This window comes from Bradysia coprophila, unplaced genomic scaffold (assembly GCF_014529535.1).
Source record: "Bradysia coprophila strain Holo2 unplaced genomic scaffold, BU_Bcop_v1 contig_350, whole genome shotgun sequence".
NCBI classification, from domain to species: Eukaryota; Metazoa; Arthropoda; class Insecta; order Diptera; family Sciaridae; genus Bradysia; species Bradysia coprophila.
Genome location: NW_023503608.1, coordinates 12,074,936 through 12,098,747, shown reverse-complemented (window position 1 = coordinate 12,098,747; position 23,812 = coordinate 12,074,936). Strand labels below are relative to the sequence as shown.

The 23,812-nt window shown below is 34.2% G+C and overlaps 3 protein-coding genes and 1 long non-coding RNA gene across 6 annotated transcripts in view; 3 read left to right on the top strand and 1 right to left on the bottom strand.

Annotated features, from left to right (window-relative positions):
• The window catches only part of LOC119081048 (nuclear factor interleukin-3-regulated protein), a 30,678-nt gene extending 22,519 nt beyond the window's left edge, over positions 1–8,159 (top strand). The window contains exon 2 of one of the 2 annotated variants that reach the window (XM_037189752.1): positions 5,527–8,159. In XM_037189752.1, coding sequence (XP_037045647.1) covers positions 5,527–6,833 — 1,307 coding nt within the window. In that variant the 3' untranslated portion in view covers positions 6,834–8,159. The remainder of the gene's footprint in view (positions 1–5,526) is intronic. The other variant, XM_037189753.1, reaches the window with a different exon arrangement.
• Positions 8,160–12,681: 4,522 nt separating this feature from the next.
• Positions 12,682–16,904, top strand: LOC119081047. Its single transcript, XR_005088426.1, has 3 exons — positions 12,682–12,719; positions 16,134–16,139; positions 16,704–16,904. It is a non-coding gene; the product is annotated as an uncharacterized LOC119081047 (long non-coding RNA).
• LOC119081045 (sodium-dependent glucose transporter 1-like) lies at positions 13,167–15,824 on the bottom strand. 2 transcript variants are annotated; one of them, XM_037189751.1, is made up of 3 exons: positions 15,625–15,824; positions 14,650–14,776; positions 13,167–14,583 (listed from the first exon to the last, which is right to left on the bottom strand). In XM_037189751.1, coding segments are annotated over exons 2-3 (1,080 nt in total). In that variant the 5' UTR covers positions 14,652–14,776; positions 15,625–15,824; the 3' UTR covers positions 13,167–13,505. The 2 variants fall into 2 exon arrangements, with proteins under 2 accessions (XP_037045646.1, XP_037045645.1); XM_037189750.1 differs by having other exon boundaries at positions 13,167–14,575.
• An 889-nt stretch (positions 16,905–17,793) lies between the features above and the next one.
• Positions 17,794–20,314, top strand: LOC119081044. The gene is made up of 5 exons (XM_037189749.1): positions 17,794–18,334; positions 18,398–18,760; positions 18,823–19,433; positions 19,495–19,666; positions 19,732–20,314. The coding sequence occupies exons 1-5, from the start codon at positions 18,131–18,133 to the stop codon at positions 19,909–19,911; spliced, it is 1,530 nt and encodes a 509-aa protein (XP_037045644.1). The 5' UTR covers positions 17,794–18,130; the 3' UTR covers positions 19,912–20,314.
• The last annotated feature ends 3,498 nt before the right edge of the window (positions 20,315–23,812 follow it).

The following is a 23,812-nucleotide window of genomic DNA, read 5'->3' as shown; positions in this document are numbered from 1 at the left end:
TAGAATTGTGTGTTCTAATACAACGAGGTATTGCATCATAATGTTTAACGCTCAATTTAAAACAACATTGACGCGAACGGTCATTCGTGAGCATCAGTTCATTCGCTCTTAAAACTATAATGAAATTTAGTAGCAACAAACTAGTATGGATGGTATATGATTTGCATAAAATAATGGTTGCTGTAAACATTAAATTTTCCTACTCATTGATTAGTATGCGTCAGATAATTTGTATGCAAAGCAATTATCGAAAAAAGAGAGTTAGAAGTTTGAATATGTTGCAATATCAAGCGCTCGTATGACAGAGTTTAAAGGTTATATACATTCTCAACAGAAAGTTTTCTCTAATCGATTAATTGGAAATGGGGAATTTTTGGTGATAGCTTACTGGATCCGAGATTTAATAGTTGAAAACAAACACAAAACGGATTCAACGGATTCAACGAAAAATTATAACATTTTATTTCGCTTACACAACATCAATTAAAACTATATAAAAAAAAAACACTTTTTGCGCAACAACACAAATTTATATCGGATAATAAGTATGTATAGTACATGTAAAAATAAGTATAATATATGTACATACCTAAACGAGAGCACGTGGAGCGATTACATTTGAGTTGATTGTGTTTTTATTTATATAATATAGCGCATTAGGTTTTTGTATATAGGTGGTATGGAACACAACGTTTGAACATTTTACAATATAGAACTTTTGAAGGTATATATTATATACACTTAATAGGTAATATAGTGTTGATACAGCAGCATTACCGCACATGTTGGACTCGGTAGTGTATTGCTTTTTTTGTCTCGTCAAATAAAAAACGAATTTAAAAATAATGGCTTGTGTTCGGGGGGCAGCTAGGAAATCAATATGGTAAAAAAAAATTATTATTAAATTTTCATTTCGTGGCAATAAATATGAAAACAGAAAACGGAAAAGTCGCAGTTTTTACACCTATACGGCAAAAATGTTTGATAAACATTTCGATAAATACGTACGTTCTCCAATCTATTTTCATCAATTGACATTGTTGTTACAATAATGCATTTTATTTACTTTGTTGCCATACACGTGTAGTATTATGCATTCGTCGGAAAAAAATAACAACAAATTGGCATTTGGAAAACTGCGAAGTTTTCATAATTTCGTTGAATTTACTTACATTCATTTCGTGTTGATGTTTTGTAATTGTTTGTTACGACTGATATTTTCTTCACCATCGCGATAAGTATTTCTTGGGATGTGGTTTTGCGACTAATATTTGAAATATTATGAAATTATCAGCAACAGTACAGTTTTGCTTCTTCATTTCTCGTAGAAAATTATATTCTTTTCATCAGTTGCACCTTCAGTAAATCTCTAAATCTTTTTCTGTGTGACGTATCATTTAGCTTTAAAATTATATCTTCAAAAAACCCAACAAAATGTAAACATTCATCATCTTAGCATCTACTCTTTGTGTGTTTACTATTTTCTTTACTTGCGAAAGGCGTGATGTATCATGTTTCCTTAAACGTGACTTAAATTTAAAGAACTTAATTTAATTTGAATAAATGGGAAATTAATTTAAATTTTAAATTGCTAGTTTAAGCTGGTCTCTGGTGTAATATGTTTACAATGAATTAGAATATTACTGTGTTGTCCATTACACTAATCAATTCCAACTGCTTCATGTAAAATGTAGAAATACAATCTACCAGTCTACATATACCAAACACATCGATAAAGTTGTATTTTATTAAACCCATTTGCGATTGAATGACTAATATGAAAATCATTGACTTGTTGTGAAATTCAGAGAAGAATGGAGAACTATATTGTGCGAGTGTTATATACGTGTGACATGCTGTACAACACCAAAAAGAAACAAACATTTCTGTCGACGTTTTAATTCCAAAAATAAATTTGTATAATAAGTTCGGTTTTTCAGTTAAACTTTTTCCACTTTTTCATCGATAAACAACATTTTCATTCCTTCTCTCTGTTTCAGTCGCAGAACTTTTAAATGCATATTACAAATAAAATATATATATATATATCTCGCGGCTCGTGTACTGGCTGTTGGTATGTAAGCGTATGTAAGCCATTTATCGAGCACGTGTATTCCAATAGTGTTGTTTCGTTGGTCGAGTTGAGGTGATGAGGTTTATGTGATGATTGAAACAATATTTTTCGTAAACAAAGTAATCAAATGCGCGATTTGCCATAACACACGATGAATGTACATGTGGGCAAAAAGTTACTCATGCTTAACACAATGCAACCGCTTCAAAGTTTGGATTCATTTTTCCTTTATTTTGGGCACATGATTAGTTTAGAGTGTATCGTAAACGCTAGGAAAGGAGGCGAATTAGAATATTAGCAAGAGTGAAGAAATTTGAACAAAGATAAGTTTCGTCACTTCACGTGTGTACATACCATGTGCATTCAAAATGACAAAGTAAATTAATGATAAGAAAGTACATGAAATATGTATTTTGTAACAGCATACTAAATGAATAAATCGCTGCTTATTAGTTAGTGAAAGCATTAATATTTATCACCAACGACAATTTTCATTAAACGTGATGTGATTGGTTCTGTTGATTGTTCAACGTATCATGGTTTAATCAATAAATCTATTACTTCAGTAAACCAAACTGTTTGGTACTGAATCGCTTACTTCAGTCGGACATTCATACATTTTGTGATTTAAGCAGGGCCTATTTTTGGTAATTTTTTTGGAAATTTTTACCAAATTTTCCAAAAAATTTCCAAAAATTTCCAAAAACTGAGATCGTCCAAAAACCGAATTTTTCCACAATTTCGAACATTTTCGGCAACTCATGAGCTCAGCCTTGTGTTTTAGCCGGCCCTCAATGATTTTGGTTGATTCTTTTCACTATCAGCTTTCAAATGAAGTCGAGTATGATTAGTTTGATAGATGAGAGCGTCAGTAAGCAAACAAAACCATTTATAGCCGGCTAAGACACAAGGCTGAGCTCAGGAGTTGCCGAAACTGTTCGAAATTGTGTAAAAATTCGGTTTTTGGACGATCTCAGTTTTTGGAAATTTTTGGCAATTTTTTGGAAATTTTGGTAAAAATTTCCAAGAAAATTACCAAAAATAGGCCCTGGATTTAATAGAACACAAGCTTGTGATCATCACTTATGGTTTTCATTGTAGTGGATAACAAATGAGTTCAGCAATCTGAACGGCTGAATACATGCTTTCTTTTTATATATGGACTTCACACAGAGCTACAGAAAAAGTTTCAATTTATACTTACACTTACACCCACACAGGCACAAATTCTGTGCAAATTTTTTATTTATTTGCTTCGCAATAAAGTCTCATCCTAATGTAATCTTATCGACTACAATGCGTCCTTGGCTATACATTGATTATTTCACATATTCGTCTAAATATTAAAGAAAAAAGTTGAAAACAAGTTTTTATCTAAAAATTTCTTGAACATTTCACCAAAAGAACATTTCAAGACAGACTGTTAATGTACAACGTTCAATATATAGTAAATATTCACACAATTAATTAATGAAAATCTCGTGCTCGTTCCAGTGTTTTCCGAGTGAACAGATGCAGACGTAGGTGTGAATATAGAAATTAGATTTAGTTTTATTCCACCTTCGTAATTCAATTTACGGGTAATAGACGAGAGAGAGGAAAAAAAAAGACCGAGCACGTCATCAAACAACGTGATTGAATTAAATGTCTTCCCATTTGTGCGACTATAACGCCATACAGAATGTCTGCATCAGTATTATATACCTCATTATTTAATATCGACATTAAGTAAAATTTCCATATATTCACATCACATTGAGTTGACACACGTTTTTAACATTCTTTCTGTATTTTTCTCGTACCTGGTGTGCATGGTCTTCCCCCGTGTCACATTTTAGCATTATGTAACGCAGGATGTATTCTATTTATTTTGCCGGTGCGTGATTTTATGATGTTCTGCTAATTCTGAATCGACGCTTTTGTGAAAGATTTAAGGAACCGTGACTAAGTTATGTAATGGCAATTTTACCTAGAATCTCTTTTTTATACCTGGAACTGACAAGTGGTACGGAATAATGGAAAAATAAAATTCATGCAAATTATGATCGATAAAACGTTTGTGCATTTAAGTAGAAAAAGAGATTTGAAGTGGCATTCATTTGGACTGGTCTCTTTAATTCAACGATTTTTTTATTTTTCTCTGAGGTTATCGAATTCATTGTCATCGGATTTCGCTAAGAATCACCACACATTAATTGAATTTTTATTAAAATTTTATTAGAATCATTTCCGATGAGCGGAAAAGTGAATGGGGCCACAAAATGTGTATAAAAATAGTGCCAACACAGACCGATTAAATAACATCTTTCGTAAGATAATTTGCTTAAACTGTTGATTAATATCAATTGCCTTTAGGTAATACGCAACACCATCCGCGCCGAGAGTACGCGAAATTTGTATTCTTATCAATTTTGGGATGACCTAGTTTACCTATCATAGCACATGAACCACTATCTCGTTGCGTAAAAAATAACACGCAAAATTTCCGAAAATTCCGAAAATATAAACAAAAAACAAATTTACTCAGTACATAACATATTATATACAGTACACGCACATGTGTTGTTCGAAAACGAAATTTATAATGAATGTGTGCTTAGAACGACGACGCGGTCACAACACATTACTATCTTATACTTTATTTACTACGGAAAAACGTGTGTCGTAATAGAAAAAAGTATCAATGGTGCGTAGTAGGAATAAAAAAAAGGTGTGATAATGCTGCCAGCTTATTGCATTTCGTCTGTTTATTATAATTTCTGATGAGAGAGCAGTTCCTTTAATCTTGTTTTCCAATCAATCGATTGGGGAACCTTTGATCACATAATTGAATAAATGATTCGATTAATTTTATCAATTTACATAATAGAAAAATGGGAAAATTTGGATTTTGTTTTTGCTTTTTTTGTATATACGAAAAAGTGACAAAGCTTTTCTGTATCACAAATTATTCTAATCACATGGACGATGTTGTGTTCTCATTATCACGTTTCGGTATATATAATGTGCTGTGGCTTGGTACATTTTATATATACCGATCAGAACGTTATAAAATGTTGCGTAATTTCTTTCGCTTTTTAATAAACAAAATTATCATACACCTCAACCGCTTGCAGTGCTGTGTAGAAAACAAATTATAGAAATTCATGGAAATAACAGACGATTCATTCATATTTTTTCTGTGTTGTTTGTTTCATCGAAGAATTTTAGTAAAGTTCAGTATGAACAACAAACTTTTTTGGCGTTTAGCACCAGACAATGATGAGTAAATGGAAATAAAAGTGTTTCATAATACTGAGAAGTTGACATAGGTCCATAAAATGAATCATAACAATGAAGAATATGTTTCCAATGTAACTAGCTTATTATAATGGGATGTGATCGTATTTTAACTGATTCTTTGATCCAATATTGTCATTTTATTAATTTTTTTATTTTTCTATTGTTTCCAGATGTTATACGGCAACGAATGATGGTTGCCGAATTTGTAGCCCGACAGCAGTCCGGCTCACCTGTTAACGGTGAGACACCAAATCAAAATCACAACAACTCAAATATGCCGAACGGAATGCCATCGCCTAACTCTTACGGACACGACAACTCACACAATTCAATGCTAATCGGTCCCGGCCCAATGTCGCCAAACAGTGAAGATGGATTTCCGCCCGGTTACGACATTGCCGCTCACATAAAACGAAAAGAGTTATTCACACAACGGAAGCAGCGTGAATTCATACCAGACAATAAGAAGGATGACAGCTATTGGGACCGACGCCGGCGAAATAATGAAGCAGCCAAGCGATCCAGAGAGAAGCGACGTTTTAACGATATGGTTTTGGAGCAACGAGTCGTTGAATTGACTAAAGAGAACCACGTTCTGAAGGCCCAGTTGGATGCAATTAAAGACAAATATGACATTTGCGGAGAGAATTTAGTCGACGTGGCCACAATCATGGCTACACTACCAACAGCCGAACAAGTATTAAGTATCACAAAACGGGCCAAACTCAACAATGGCGTACCATCATCCATAATATATCCACAATCACCAAGCCCAGTACCCACATCAGTTATCCATCAACCAGTTTCCATGGACCATTCACCATCTCCAATTCACCACCACTACCTATCCCGCGCATCCAGTCCACATCCCAATGAGCAATCCTCGTATATGCGCGAGTCTGAGTCATATGCCCACTACAGCAATTATCCGTCGATTATTCCGAATGGCAATGGAAATGGCATGATTGACCAACCGTTCGACAACGCATCAAATGCATCAACGAACGTTTTAAATCTTTCACGTCGTGCGCCCTCACCTTATGAAATATCAAGTGGTACAGGTTCCGGTGCCGGTTCTGGTGACGACGAACACAGTGAAGTTCAATCACCCGACATGAATAACAGTTTGCCATTAAAATTACGACACAAATCCCATTTGGGCGATAAGGATGCGGCAACAGCACTGCTAGCATTACAACATATCAAACAGGAACCCAGTTCCAGACTATCACCGCCGTGGGACGGAGAAGGCAGCAGTGACGAAAGAGATTCGGGCATTTCAATCGATACAGGCGATTGGAATATGCAACGAAAAATTGTTTTGCCGGTGGTTGGGGCTGGAAGTGTCTCAGTGACTGGTAGTGAGAAGGAAGAGAATATCCATTTGAAAAGTCAAATTGCTAGGCTAGAATCGGAGGTAGCAACAATAAAAAATTTAATGATAATGAATACCAGTGGCGTAGCAACGGCACAGTAAATTGATTCAATTAATAAGAAAGATAGAAATGGAATTATGGAAAGTAACTAAACGTGCAGGGATTTTTTTTTTGTAAAGAAAAAGTAAATGTGTTAAATGAGAGTCCTATAAGAAGATTAACTATTATGAAATACAAACCTATGTTTTTATCGCGTGTACAGACACACTGCTAGTTTATATACATATTACCTACATAATCCTAAAAAATATATTAAAAGAAACACATAAAAAATCAGTCCACTGAAACATGGACTTTAAACAATTTTTTTTACCTAAAACTTTTAAACTTATGCTGTGTCGATTTACCCCATATAATTAATAAAAAAATAAATATTTTTTTACACTGAAAATACAAAAGAAAAATAAGACAAAAAATATAAAAAAAATCAAACCAACAGTAAACTAAAAAATATATTTTATTTAAAAGGGAAACAAACAAAAAAATCATCCAAAAAATTTAGAAACGAAAAAATAGAGCCAGAAAATTGAGATATTTTTTATACAATTTTGTGAGCAGAAACAATAGAAGAAATATTTTTTTAAATGAAAGATGTAGAAAATATCGTTAGAAACGAATAAAATATTCAGGTCATTAAGTGATTGTTTGCAATGAAATATGTGTCTTAAGTACCATCAAAGATGGAGAATATAAGATTTTATTGGAAATTGATAGCATGAAGGCATAGATCAAGGGAAGCATTTACTTTCCGTTTTCTCTTGTTTTTTTTTTTTACTTAGACTGACGAGACATTGTCAGTAGAAGTCAGTTTTTATTTTCTAGTGTTATGCAAACTAAGGATGGACTGACCGAAAAGCTTCCGTTGGTCACTCATTGGTATTGCATTTAAAGTGATCATCCAAATTAATTTGATTGAAAATTATTAAAAGTTTATTTAAATAGAAAGACTGCTAAATAAATGCAAATTTTTGTGAGACACTAGCGGTTTCTTATTGACCGATGGGAAGAGTGGATTTGGTAGAATTTTAAGCCGGTTTGCAATTTTTGTTTTAGAAAAGTCTCTCATTTTATCGATCTGCCAAGGTAACGAAATATTTAGTGACTTCCATTTAGTTTGCATCGGAGAGTTAGCTTAATTTTACATTGATAAAAGCTCTCCAGTTTAAAGAGTAGTGTCAAAGCTTCGTTTCCTGGAAATATTTTTCCTCGGAGTTAAAAGGTGAATCACGACAAATTTCAATCGCTCAGTTCTTCATTTTCAAGATGTAATTTTCTATTAGAAAAATTTTATTTTGATTTTTGTTTAGTCATTGTGTATTGTTAGGTTTCCTCAATTACACCATACACATTGAGTTATTTTTAATAAAAGAAAATTTTACTCCACATTGCAATTGTTGTTTTTGTGCTGGAAAAATAACTATGTAAAATTAAATATTTTTCTATGTGTAATCTAAATACTTGCATCGTAATTGATTAAGGGAAAATTATTTAAAAACAAAAATGAAATCAAAACTTTTCTTGTCAATGAAATATTTATATTCGTGTGTACAGATAAAAATCTATATCATGGAATGGCCGTCAGTGATGATCAGAGTCATATGATTATAACATAAAATGTCTCAAAAAATGTGGATAGAGAAAATTGAAAATTAATTTCAGAAATTTGTTTTTAATTTCAGAAAAATGTGATTTATAAATTGTACGTAAAAGAAATAAAACAAAGTTTTAAAAAAATTGATAAAGTTTCTAGAAATTTTTTTCTATTTTTTTTCAACAATTCCACAAGTCAACAATTTTGATTTTTGGAGTTTAATAAAAAAATGAAAATTTTTAAATTTTATTTTAATTATTTCTGCAGAATATTATCAATTAAAACAAATGATTAAGTTTAATGTATTTTTTTGTATATTATATAAATAAAGTTTAAGACGTATTTATTGTTGTTCTATATTGTAAGCATATGTTGTATTTAAAAGAAAGATTTTTTTTTGTTTTTTATTATAATTAAATATTATTATTTAATCATTGTACATTTTTTGAAAAAAGAAAGCTATTCACTGGAAAATTAAAATTGAAAATGTATATTCATTACCAATTTGAAATTAGACTTAGAAATTAATTTAGGTTAGGAATAAGGCACAGTGAGCGAAATAAATGGATGAATATCTCTGATGGTTATTGATTGTAAATAAACAATTTTTTTAGTCAAAACAAAATACTGATAAAATTTGAAAAGAAAACTTTGAATCAAATGAAAATAAATTTCTGAAAATTATTTTTCTTAAATTTCTATTTCATTAACACATTCAATTTAAGGAAAGATATGTGCACTGTGCAGTGTCTATTTTATGTATGATTATTTTAATCAAAATTCGTCGATTTCAATTTATGCAAAATTGTATTATACTGCTGAAATTGACGTTAAATCAAAATTGAAACAATTTAGTGTTAAGGTTTTTTGTCAGAGAAATGCTACCTTAAAAACAAAACAAAAACAAAATTATGCATACAATTTTACTACAAAATGTTTTTTTTTTCTATTTAATTTATTTTGTATTTAGTTTTATAAATATAGTTTACATATAAATATAAAAAAAATTATAAATGTTGATACGAATTAACTGATTATATGCCACATATACAAAAAAAGCGGTTTCATTTGTCTAATTTATTTTTGTGAATTCATATTCACTTTCGTCTTGGTCAAAAGAGTCCGTATAGCAAATCGAAAAGTTAGCGGAATGGAATTATTTGAGACGAAGGATGATGTCTAAGTATTGACGAAAATCATTATCAAAACTGAAGAACCTGTTGCAGACGGTATTATTAGCGGTTCCATTACTTTCATCCATCAAAGTATTTTTAATCGGTTGATTTCAAATCTTGTACTTCAATTTTTTTAACATGAATTTTACTATTATAAAGAATCACATTACCCAGAGCCTGTCATTATTTTTGTCGTCGTTAACGATAACAAATGAATAGCCGTATGTGACAGGTTAACCAGGACATTTCAGCACAGTTTCTCAAATACTTATGTTTCTTTGCATATCCAATAAAAAGGTCTGATGATGACATTGCAATTGTTTCCTTTAGCTTGAAAAGAATCCTAATTGTGACGTACACGTTATTTCAACATTTTTATGACCGCATGGCTTTGACTTTGTCACCATTAATAAATGCAGATCGGCAATTGTTTTTTTTTTTGCTAAATTAAATGTATTAAAGAAGTAATAACGAAGCATGAAACAAAACCATTCGGTTATTGTAGTGCCTATTTTAGGGAGGTAAATTCGCGAAAACTCCTTCAAAAATCTCAAAAATTGCTTAATTTTCCTAGATCTAACACAAAAACATTGAAAAAAGAAACTAAAAACGCACCGGAGGCACTTGGATCTACTGTTATTTTAGAGAAACAGGTAAAACGTGTCGGAAAAGTTAAGAAATTTTGGTGGATTTAATTCAACTAAAATAGGCTGGTTTATGTAAACACCATCAATGAATTTCATTTAACGACTTCATCGAGTACAGTTTCAAGTTCAAAAGGGACTAGAAACGGCTAGTCAAAAATGTACCTTTGTATTGGTATAAGAAAACAGCGGTAACATAAATTTTAGTCACTTTCATCCATTTGATCGTAGTCTAGTCGGAAATAATGTAGAATAACGTAAGTCTAAGTAAAGAAATTAATACTCCAATTCCTTATTCATATCCATACTGTCTAGTACCACACAAATGAGCGAGCATAGGAGAACTTTAAAGAAAAATTGAATTCAATAGTAAAGTATTATTTAATACTTTCTCAGCAGGTATTATAGAGAAGAAGGAAAGTACTCAAAACTAATAAGCGTTTGACCTGTTCTGTTTTACTCGGGCCGAGGGTTGGTGATAACGATGGTAGATAGCATAATTGTTAGAAAACTGTACGAGTATAAACAGAAACACGCATGGAACGCAAAAGCTTACTTTTCATTGATTTCGATTTATCAAAGACACAGTAATCACGTTTCGAGCTTTCTGCTATGCAATTTCATAAATCAAAAGTTTGGAGCTTTAGAAGATTACAATGCATGGAACAGCTTACGATCAGACTGTCATCTGTTACCAACACGTTTTATTTATAATTTGAGTGCACGAAAGCTTTTATCATTATTGCTGTATTTTCAAAAGAAGTTCATGTAATGCATGTAAAGGAAATCACGAGAAAAATTCCAAAATTACCTTATTTTCATACATTGTGCAGTTTTTCTATTTACTTTTTTTTAGAAGCAGGAAGAACTTATGGTAGGGAAAGAAATCAATGGTTCGAAGAAAAGGGACGAGAACGATATAAAAATTGGTATCACATGCGATATCGACTATACCGCACTCACTGTACATATACGTTTCGAAATATGGTAATCATGTGGTAACACATGTGCAATGGATATTTATATAGATTGGATTTACTCGGATCTTATAATTCATTCGTAGAAGAGATAAATACTTAGTGGCGTCATTTTTGATTACTCTTACGGCAAAAAAGCAGTTTTATTATGGGTTGGTCAATAGTTATCTACGGGCATTTTAATGATTAACAAAAGTCAATCATTTATTTCCTGCTTCTTAGTGCTCCACAAAGTATATCTTTTTACGTGTTACGGCATGTTTCATTTTCATTTACATTGCCTAATCACGTAAAGCATTGTAGTTACGAGGTTCCAAGTTGTGTATTTGACAAGTGGGGAATACAGCCCTCCCCTTCGGGTCGGGCTGTAACACCCCACTTATCAAATACACAACTTGGAACCTCGGAAGTAATATACTATTATCAACAAATTTAATGTGGATAATTTCCAATTAGCTTTTTTATTTACCAAATAAACATGACCCTTTTTAATCATTACTTTTTACACTTTCCTTCAAAATTAGAGCTTCTTTTGCAGAACCAGACATATTTCGATTGGGGTAAAATTCGTACGAAATATACTCATAATTGGGAAGTGGACAGATGTATTACATAGAGCTCTCGACTCATAATCGAGAGGTCCCGTGTTCAAATCCGCGGCTGGGCAAGATAAATTTTGTTTCATTTGTGTCTATGTAATACATTTGCCCACTTCCCAATTATGAGTAGTTGCAAGAACCGCAACGTTAAAAATGTAACGTACAGCCGGGTACCATAGACAAAGAATGTAATACATTTGTGTCTATGTAATACATTTGTCCACTTCCGAATTATGTGCACCGGCCAGATCAACTATTGCACATACAAACATACACTGGACAAAATACCAGCTTTAAGATCATAGTTTGAGGTTATCAGAATATGTTGATACCCGACTGCAGCCTGCAGTACTGATTATCTATTATACTCATGACACGGAAGATGCCTTGGAGTCTGTTAACCAGTAAGTCCCCAACCCCAACCGAAGACACTTTAAATATTATTGAGATTCGAATGTTTATCTACGTGCCATGTCAGTTTAAAGAAAATGTCGTAAAACGTATAAAAAACAAGATTTTATTTTCCAGAATATAAAATGCTAATTTGCTTCAATATTCACAAAAATACGGAACAACAGATCTCTTTAAGTTTGTTGCAATTTACAATCTACAATATTATCTAGTATCTAGATGGCAAACACGTGTTTTTCACGTAAAAAGATTAGTTTCCACAACCTCATATCTAATGCAGACATATTGACCTGAAATTTGTATATAAGAATTCCATGTTCACGATGCATAAAAATTAGATGACTCTTCTACAGCAATTGTATAATTTCAGTGGAATTTTAATTTGTCTACTTGTGTGACACGAGCAATTTTCAGGCTTATTATAGAACTGATTAAGTCGACCTAATATAAAGATTTATTATTTCCTTTACAGCAACGCACTTCAAGCAAAAGTGATCATAGTTGACAGCTGCCAAATAGAGTACTATTTTGTATGGTTTTTTACAGTATTGTACAGTTGTGTGACACACTGAGAAGATTCAGTACTATATTTAGAGTACCACTCATGCTTGAAGTGCGTTGTTTACAGCCAAGGACAGTCAAACAAGTTTATTTTTATGATTCTCGTGTTTATCGAGTTCAGCTGTTTTAACAATACAAATTACAATGGCAAAACAGCTGAAATCGATGAAACACGTATAGAATAAAAATGCACTTTTTGACTGTCCCAGGCTGTATGTCGAATCGAGGAAGATTTAGAAAAATTCGAAATATTTACAAAATCACAATCGACCTGAGAAAATGTGTCGAAAGGCTATGTCTCCAAATTCGAACCTTTTTTTGAACTTTTTTTTTTTTTTGTAGAAAACTCGGAGTCGCTTAATTCAATTTCATTTAATGCCAAATTAATTAAATGAAATTGAATTGAGCGACTCCGAGTTTTCTACAAATTATTGATAAAACGCTCATCAAAACCCCTAATTAACTTTTTTTTGAACCATACAACTATGGTACTATATGTTTGTATATCACGGCCGCTTTTAAGGTCCAAAACACACGAGCAATTTTGCTTCGATTGTATCGACAATTTTCCTATGGTTGGCCTGTGGTGAGTATCTGATTACAATGGCAAACGCAGCATAATTGTCGTTCCCATCGATACAAAATTGCTCGTTTATTTCGACCTAAAACAGAAATAATACTTTAGGTATGCGAAGTGGGCCACTGAATATGAATAATGATAACAAATTATTGACTAGCTCCTTGGGAAAGGATTATCAAACTCTCACTTTTATTCGGCGCACCAGCAAGTATCCCGATATCATAGCTAATATACACACAACTGTACTAAAGAAATTAGTGTATGTTAGAACTACAGCCCGTTCTTTTATCAAATGTCCCACAATTAAAGGGTATGTGGAAGCAAATACTGAAGCCACTACACAAACAATCGAACCAACTGCATTAGTAAATACTAAATACTTTTCCATGAATGCACAAAAAGTGGGAAACATCGTTGAGAAACCGGCTCCAATCATTATGCAGCCAATCCAAAACATAGTCAGATTATTGCTCGCCCATATTAGAAGAATGCAATTCGCAACAAAAATCAACACGAAATTTATGCAAATTATTATTTCCGGGCGTACTTTGAAAATGATTATGACCCCGATTGCCCGACCGACAGCATATGCCGCCGTCAATGAGGTCAAAACATATGCGGATGCGGATTCGGTCAGTTTGAGATCACTATATTGACCGAATATCGGAATGAACTGCTGTGTGCAGGCTTCCATACCTTGGTGAGCTCCTAAAAAGACGCTAGTGACAGCAATCAGCTTTAATTTGTTTACATTAATTCCAAATATTTTTGCATCGGTAGCATTCACATCGGTCCGGGTTGAAACGTCATCGTTATTTTTGCTAACGTACATTGGCGGCTTATAGTATCTGCAAAATATGAACAGCAATAATTGGAATAGTAATGCTGACGTAGATATTGCTCCCAAAATGGTGAACGGTATGTATATTCTGGAAGAACGCTCTGTGATTAAAGTATCGTGTTCATCAAGAAACGGAGCAATGACAAGGGACGGAATATTGGCACCAATTGCATAAAAAAGGTGTTGAGACAATATGAACGGGCCAGCTTTTTCTTGCCATATTTCGATTATCCATACGACCTGCGCTGCATCGTATAATCCAGAAGCGAGTCCAAACACCGCGCCAACAACAAAAAACACCATTTGAGTTGGACAGTGCGGTATCATGTACAATGAAAATGCAATACCGGCTAGAGCTGCCATTACAATTATTTGCCGGTTCATGTAATTTGCAATGAATCCATCTGTAGTCCTCAAATCAGAAATATTCAAATGTAAGTGACTTCAAACTGATATTTGTAAATTTATTAGTAATTACATGCTACAGCTCCAACGCAATAAAAGACTAGTATCACTGTAAATATAACCGAAATTTCTTCGATACCAACATTGTACTTCACTCTTATGTCTTCTAATGCTGGCGAAATCGCGTTTATGACAAATCCCTATAGAGATGAATAAAAGGGTTATTACTGGCTAGTAATCGGCCTTACTATAAATAGCAAAATTATAGGTATTACATAATACAATCAATAGAATAAAACATCACGTAAACCTCCCTATCATCTGTTATCGATAAAAACTTCAAAAATGAATGGCTAACGCGGTATTATATGTAAAAAAAACAAGTTCAAAAAATGAAGTAATAGATTTTTGAAATCAATCTCTTGAAAAGACTTAGATCGAAACAGATTGTGAAAATGTTGACGTGTCTGACCTCTGTGAAGGGTTAAACACTGGATAACACCTCTAACAAAAGAAGCACAAAAATGCAAATAATATTTATGAGATACGCCTGCCGTTTGTAAAAGAATATGCAATTCTTTTCGGAACAGCTTGTGTTAAACGAAAACATTTTAAACAAATTCATAATCCAACTATGAGCACGTTTCAGCAAGGCTAACTATATCAACGTGTTTTATGTGATAATCAACTATCAACATGTTGATAGTACAAATTGCACAGCTGTCTTTTTACGGGCCATAATGTCCATGGAAACAGTACTTTCAACATACCTCAAACTCTTCCCAATGACAATGAATTTTCAATAAGTAAGCCCTTTTATAACAGAGACACAAGTGCTTTATTTGTTAGTCTTTTTTCGTAAATTGTTTAATTTATTTTCACACTACCCTAGGAGTCTAATTACATAAACTCAATTTGTGTTAGGTCGGCAATAAAGATCTCAGCAAAAAAAGATTGTTGAAAATATTAATTGTTCTTTCTTTATACTCATCACTGATAGGAGAAGAAATTAAGTAGAGCAGCATGATGTACTAAAGAAGTACTTTACCAAACTGATATTCCCTAGGTAAATTGCTGCTGTTGTCAAAACTTTTAATTTCTTTGGATGCGTCGGCGGTAACGCCTTTTCTATTGACTTATCACTTTTATCCATTTAGCAAAACTTCGTTCTACCAAAATTTATTTATTGCTCCTATCCGACCGAGTAAAGTTTAACTAACTAACTAAAATACAACTCGTTCGTCGTTGGTGAATGGTTACACAATGCATACAAAACGGTTAATCAAGCTGTTCAAACTGTCGAGACAATACATCTATAAAATTGTTTAATGATAACTGGGTACCTTGACGGTCGATAAGTGGATTCGTACTTTCGTTGGAGAAATAGCAGCAATGATTATTGTTTATTTTATCTTTTTTTCACTCTCATTCTAATCTTTATTAGTTAATATGGCTTTGAGTTGCACGAATTGGCTTTTGATTGTCTACATCTCACGTCATGAGATATAACTTTTGATCTTGGTTATAGAAGCTTGAGGATAAAAGCGTGTTGAAAAGGCTTTGGTGGTCGGATGGGAGGCGATACTAGTATGTAACCTACCATTACTTTTAACATTTATTACATTAACCTGTTACAGACGGCAAACAGACGGTGTAATTATCGGGTCTATTACTTCCATCGATCAAAGCAAAGCACTGTCTAGCACCGAAGCTGACTTTGACGTCACTCAAATAGAGGACTGAACCGATCAAAGTTGGCTATTCTTTTTCATCCAATGGCTATGAATTTTTTTTTTTTAAATAATCAACAGGTGTGTTTTTGGCCTTCTAATTGAGTGATGTCAAAGTCAGCTTCGGTGCTTGACAGTGCTTTGATCAAAGTAAATAAAGTATTTTTAATCGTTTGATGTCAAATCTTGTACTTCAATTTTTTTAACATGTATTTTACTATATAAAGGAGATGAAGGACCATACTACCCAGAGCTTGCCATTATTTTTGTCGTCGTTATTGATAACAGACGAATAGCCGTATGTGGCATTTCATTAAAGAAGAAAATCCGGTTTGAGGTGCAGTCTTCATACCTGGAACCAATATCTATATTTCATGTTCCCGTTTCGCCCTTATAGACGAATTATATATAGACCGGAAATTACGAACAAAATTACATAAAAATTGTGTACCCGACATGAAAAACGAAATATTTGATAGTGTGAGAATTGGTGGGCAAATTAGCGCGAAGAATTCGAAATTTTTTGCTACACAAATCTTTTGAATAAAAAAAAAATTTGGTACGATTACCTTGGGGATGAAGTTGGAAACTTTCAGAGACCGGAGTGTACTCCAAGAATAGAGAATTTATTCCAATGAATTCATAAATACACAAATACGGAAAAAATATTTTCGAATTCACACAATTTTGACACAATTTATGAAAAATAGTATATTACTGTACAAGGGAAGGAATCTGATATTTCGTATCCAGATGAGTAAAGCTGTCCTTAGCCCGAGGTACTTTTACTCATCGTAATACGAAATATCAAATGATTTCCCGAGTGTAGTATAACGTTTTCCTTTACGAAGGAGGGAAAGACTTTTCCCTAGGGACGGAAGTCCGTTTTCCCTCCCTAGTAAAGGAAGCACTTGAAATTTTAAACATTTTCTTTTCTGTCTCCTAAAGGCCGAACTCGAAAAAACGCGTCTACACAATATTTTCATAGAAAATGATTGATAAATTGTCCCGAATATTAAATAAAGACAAAACGTTACATTCGCGTCGCGATATTGGATTTTCAAAATACTTAACTGACAACTACCAAAAACGTCATCGCCTGCATTGTGTTGGTATAAAATTCTACGTAAAACTGTACAAAATATGCACCTTATACAAACTGATGTTGGGGACACATTTTACCGTACGAAAAACCTGTCTAGGAATAATTTTTCTAAGGTTTCGTCTTCGGCTACTTCCTCTGTAAGATTAGGTCATGGTTGAAACTTATGCCACTACTTCAATAGCCTTTTTGGCCATAAAGATTCTAGTTGCAACACATTAAATCACCGACAATCCCAATTTGTCCAGATTAGATTAGATGTTCGTTTTATGTTTTCAAATTTGGCGCTCCAAATATCAAAGTCTGTATAGTGGGTAGTGTGAAATGTGATAATTGTCTACATTTTGCCTTTTGGAGTAGGATTCGCTCGATTCGCTTCGAGCACACTTTTTGACTGTCATCATCTGTCATCTCTTTTCGATTGATATTTTTTTTGTTTTGTTATCTGTTCAACTTCAACTATAAAATTCCATACGACTTTTCCAATAGAATTAATCAATTCCAAATTATTTCTAACGATTAAAAATGATCATACCAAAATAAACGAAATTATTGGTCTGCTGTGTTCAGGAAGAAAGAGGAAGGTCAACGAAATTTTCAGTAAAATTTAATCGCGCACGTACTTGGACCTGTGCCTTTTTATCACCTTGGATTGTTTTCTACGTCATTTTTTTTTGCTAATTCGTCACCTGAGCAACACTGCGATAACACAGTCATAAACAATGGGTAATAATAATTCCATAAACAAGCCATTGACTGGATCGAGACGTTCATCGTCGAATTCAAATGACGTTGATTCGGCTGCTGTAACAAAATCGAAATTGCAAGAATTCCGAATTGGATTGGGTATGTCGCGGTCGCCGTCTGGAAGTGAAATTAACGAGAAAAACTATACGCCGTTCGTGCCAGTTGAAAAATTATCTAAGGTAAATCACCATTCGTCTGATTTACAATGTTAGATGATAATGAATACATTCGAAATTGGCTAGATGTTGCAAGAAAAAACTCAACAAGCGCACGGAATCAGTGGGATTATGAGTGATGTTTTTGTCACACATGTTTTCCCCAAATTTCCCGATTTGGGCCACAGACTGTTCAGCTACTTTCACACAAATGCAAAGGCACAAACGAAACACTTGGGGTCAATTGCTTTCCGGCAACAGTGCGAACGTTTCTTAGGTATTCTGGACGATACGGTGATTTTAGAAAATTACGTGAAAATGTTCTGTGAACCCGTTGCCAATGAAGACGTCGAATCTTTGACACCAGACGGCATGAAAGCTTTATTAATGACTTGTTTCAAGTTGGCCATGGCTCATTACACCGATGGTGCTCATGCTTACTGCCCATTGGTATATTTTACATTGTTCAGTTTCATGATCGCGCCCATGGTTCAAATGAAATATTTTTTCAGATTTCAAGAACCCTCGAAGCGGTAACTGCTTCATGCTTTTTTTCTAAAGAGCATTTAAGTGCCGGGTTTGTTTGTCGCTGGTTGGAGCAAAATTGTCCACGCCTGGTTCCACCTGTACATCGCTTTTGTTTACACACACTTACAACTGCGTATCGTGAAATGGGTGCCAAAGAAGAATCAAATGGAACGCTCACATTGGAATTGGCCACACCCGTACTGGACAATGCAAATCCGTTCGACGAAGAGCATCCGCCGTTAATGCCTGTCAGCCAAGCATGGCTGTTAGCCAGTTCCTTGCCAGATTTATATGCCAAGCCACAGCCGGTACAAAATCCTTCAACGTCAACAAACGGAGGTCTGGCGTCAACGGCGTTTATGGCAAAAATGTTGGCAGTGGTGCCATCACATTGGACTTTATTGTATGATTCTCAAATGCACGGTGTGGGAGCTAACCGTTTTTTGCATCACGTATTGGGCTACAAAGGTCCTACGTTGGTGTTATTGAAAGCAGAAAACGAGCAAGTCTTTTGTATAGCTTCACCGTCTGAATGGAAAGAAACTCATCTGTACACTGGCGATAAGGATTGCTGTGTAATTCAGGTATTGCCTAAGTAAGTAACACGTTAAACTGTCGCTGAGACCAGTGCAATGATGAGAATAATTAATTTTCAGATTTTCATTAATCGAACGCGGCCAGAAGCTGCTTTATCTAAACACAAGCATGCGCGGCTATCCCAAAGGTCTACGAGCTGGCTCAGATCCACGGAAACCTGTGATTTCCGTTGACGAACACTTTGAAAATGTGGATTGCCGGGGCATCTCTTCCGTTCTAATGTCGATTGAGGTAAGACTGAAAATTCATAACTTGCAGTGAGGTGAAGTGAACGTTCATTTTGCTATTACATATAGGTCTGGGGTTGTGGCGACACACGGTCTAGAGATATTCAACTGGACATCAAAAAATGGCAGGTCAAAGAGGCAGAACGTCAACGAACTGTTAAATTGTCGGCTGCCGATTGGTTGGACAATCCTGATAGATATTTACTGGAATTGGGCGGTCGGCCGCAGTACAATAATTCAACCAAGTGATAAACTGATCAAAAAGCAGACTTGTGCGAGCAGAAGTGTTTTTTTATTGAGTGTGGTATACGCTGTACTTTGTGCTAACTAAATTACGACGAGCCTAAAGGTATTTTTAGTCTTTCCTCTTTTTTTTAGTATTTTACAACAAAATTATGATGGTACTTAAACTGCTGATTTTGAAGTACTTAAATCTTAGTTCCATTATTTCTTAGCTTATATGACGATTATATAGAGAAATTTTTATTTTTTTATATAAATTAACTGTCGAATAAATATTTTGAAGCAACTGAGGAGAGGGCTGTGAGATATTTTTATTTAAAACGAAGGAAAATAAAAAGTTTTGAAAAAATCCACTTAACCGCTAATGATTGTTGGTTCAAAGTAAAACAAAAATATAAAATTATTAACTTAAAAATTGACGTAGTTTCTTTAATCTTTCAATCTAATTCTCTTCATCCATATACCACGTTCGATATCGACGTTAATACACATACGTGAAGTTCCTACCATTAGCAATGCATGTGGAATGTGGAATAAAGATAATTGGAATGAGAGTTCTTATTTTTCTACTACAGAAAAATATATGGAAAAGAATCTTAAGATCGAACAATTTCAATTCTATTGGATCTTGTAGTTCCAACGCTGTAGAGTAACAATTTTTGACACTATCATACATTAATAGTAGATTATTCATACACTTGGGGAGTTATTGCATGAGCCGAAGGCGAATGTTATAACCCCAAGTTTCTAAATAAACATTTGGACAGAGGTGAATACGCTATTTTATCTAACGACAGCAAAATAATAGCACTTTTTCACCGCTATTATTTCACCTAGGTAGATAAACTCTTTTATTGCATTCGCGGTGTGATTCCCCGAAAAATTACTTATCTAGAGCGCTAATTCATACATTAATAGTTTGCTGTCAAAACAGTCATATGTTGTTGTCTCATTTTTGCTCATGCAATAAAGCATTGTATTTCATATGGAGTAGGATTCTCGCTGTCGCTCGAGGATCCTACTCCATATGAAATAAAGTACTATTATCTGCCAAGAACAATAATTTCCCACATATCCCCCTAGAGCATTTTTGTTTATCTCGGTATATATGTTTTCGGCAGATAAAAAAGTGTATGCACCTCTTGCCAAAATTGGTCTTTTGACTTGTGTGCATTGCTGGTCGAGCCGAAGGCGAATTTTAAGAGTTTTTCAGAATTAAAATTTCCAAAAATAGGCCCTGCAATAAATTCGTTAAATCTGTAATTCTATGTTTGAAATGGCGCAATCTTGTACTTCACTTGTTTATCAATTTATCATCAATCACTTTTTGCTGCTATATCGCTATATCAAAATACTTCACTTTGTCTGTTTAAAGTATATCTCCGTAATAATGGTTCTGCAACAATTTTTTTAGTGGCTACTTTAAATCCCTGCTCGTCGCGTATTTTTCTCGTTACTGTTCAAACAATCGCCATTAACCAACCCTTTCAGGAACGGCTAATCATCTGTTATCAACAGCAACGATATAAATAAGCAACGACTTCTGATGTTTTTGGTCTTATGTAGTTACAAAATGAGTGTTGAAACAAATGAAGTAATAGTACATTACTATGCAAGGGAAGTAAAGTGATATCTCGTATCCAGATGAGAAAAAGTATCCGAGGGCGGCAGCCCGAGGTACTTTTACTCATCGTGATACGAGTTATCACTTTATTTTCCGTGTGTAGTACGACGTTTTACTATGCGAGTGATGTAAAGGTTATTGCCTATACATGTAATAGCCTTATTACATGCACCAGCATAGTAAAAGTTTTTTTTATATTAAATACAAAACACGCGATGTTTTGAAAAACATTTTCGTTTTAGTAGTTAGGATCCAGACTTACTGTGTCGCTCAGTCACAGAGAACGGACGTGTTTATGCGTTGCTCTCTAAAAGTGTTTCTTTTGTGTGGCTGTGTGTGAATTCATTTTCGATTTTGTCTAATTTCTGTGCCAACTTTTACGGCTTTGGTGTTTTTATTTTGCTGTAATGGTTAAATGGTGAAATTATTTTAAAGGTTTTATTAACGAAATCAAAGTGTTGTTCTCGTAGGTCATTTTCTCTTTGATCAATAAAGTTGTTCTCGCCTCATTGTGCGATATCAACAATTGTGTTATTTCCTTTGTTATTTAACATGTGCTTCGTGGCGTCGGTGTACGGATTAACAATCGACTCTACCAGAAGCTAATGCTAAATTACGTGCTCGATTAATGTACGAAAATGACACATTGCCGTATGGCATCTGGCAGTCAATTTTAGTGCAGGTAAGGTACAAACGCCTCGGGTTCTCATTTGACACCCCAAAACCACATAGCAAATTTTTACAAATTTGCTGTGGTACAATCCCAAGATACAGAAACTATCTTGTACTCCAAAATGACCGCGAGGTTTAACAGATCTATTGATTGATACGTTGTATGGATGTCAAGGGATATGACGAAATACGAATCATTCAAACGCTACAACCTGCAACGCCAGAACGAGTTCAGTCACATGGTGGCATGGCGATTTATACGAAGAGGCAACTCATGGCCTATGGTGATTAGACACTTGCTATTACCTAAAACTAATAGCCGTAACCGTAACAAAGTCGGAAATATCAAAAAACCCAACATTCGCTTTCTCCATAAAAGAAACCATATCGACATAACGTCAATAGTAGAAAGAGCTACAACATGACAATGTTGATAGCGCCATCTTTGGGAAAATGTACAGGTCAATTAGTGATGGTTGTGGTATTCGCATACCACCCACGGCTTGGAGAATTCACAACGTATGGGACGTTACCACACGGTCGATTTGTGAACAATCTAAGTCGGGAGAGATATGATGTAAAATCACAGTCCATATGATCAAGAGACTTGTACAATAGCACAACAGGCCCATCTGAGGCTTAGGTGCTGGGCTTACACCCTCCCATCTAATCTAATCTAATCTAGGATCCACTTTAATTACTACCAGTTAAAAATATAGGTGGTGTTCTTGTTTAGATCGAGTATTAGTACCCGTTTTGTAACAAAAATCCTCAAATTCACTGCAATTACTAAAATAAATAATCCCTCAAATGTTCAGATAACTTCGAAAGAAAATATTAAAACCAGTCGACAAAGTCCTCTGACATTCTAAGAAAATCCTCTAACCGCAGATATGTGATGGTATCATGATTAATCTGTTACTTCTCTTGTTTGAACTATTGTCTAGTGTCTGGTACAGAGTCTTATACTTCATTTATTGCATTCGCGGTGTGATTCCCCGAAAAATTACTTATCTAGAGCGCTAATTCATACATTAATTGTTTGCTGTCAAAACAGTCATATGTTGTTGTCTCGTTTTCGCTCATGCAATAAAGCATTGTATTTCATATGGAGTAGGATTCTCGCTGTCGCTCGAGGATCCTACTCCATATGAAATAAAGTACTATTGAAGTGCATTTTGTTACATATATAATGCAAAACAAGCAAGACTTGGTGGAGATGGATAACAGAATAATCGTTTCTTCTTATTCACTGAGTTTGGCCCTGCAAATACTTATACATTTCACTTCTATTAAGTATAATCTGTATGCGCGATACACTTAAGTACGAAATGAACTCTCCACCGTGAAGCTGATTTTTATCCAACGTAACATATTTCGTTAACTAGGTGCGTCTGTATTGATATGTTTGTTCAACAAAAACAACAAATTTATACAAAACCGGTTTTGTTTTTATAAAAATGCTTCGTCGGCCATATTAGCAACGGCACGGATACATTCACATGCAAGTGAATAACTATGCTTCTACGTTCGTCGAAATTACAACGACGACGAACCACACATATGTCTTTAGTGGTAGTGTAGAGTAAATTGTCCAACTTCAGCATTTTA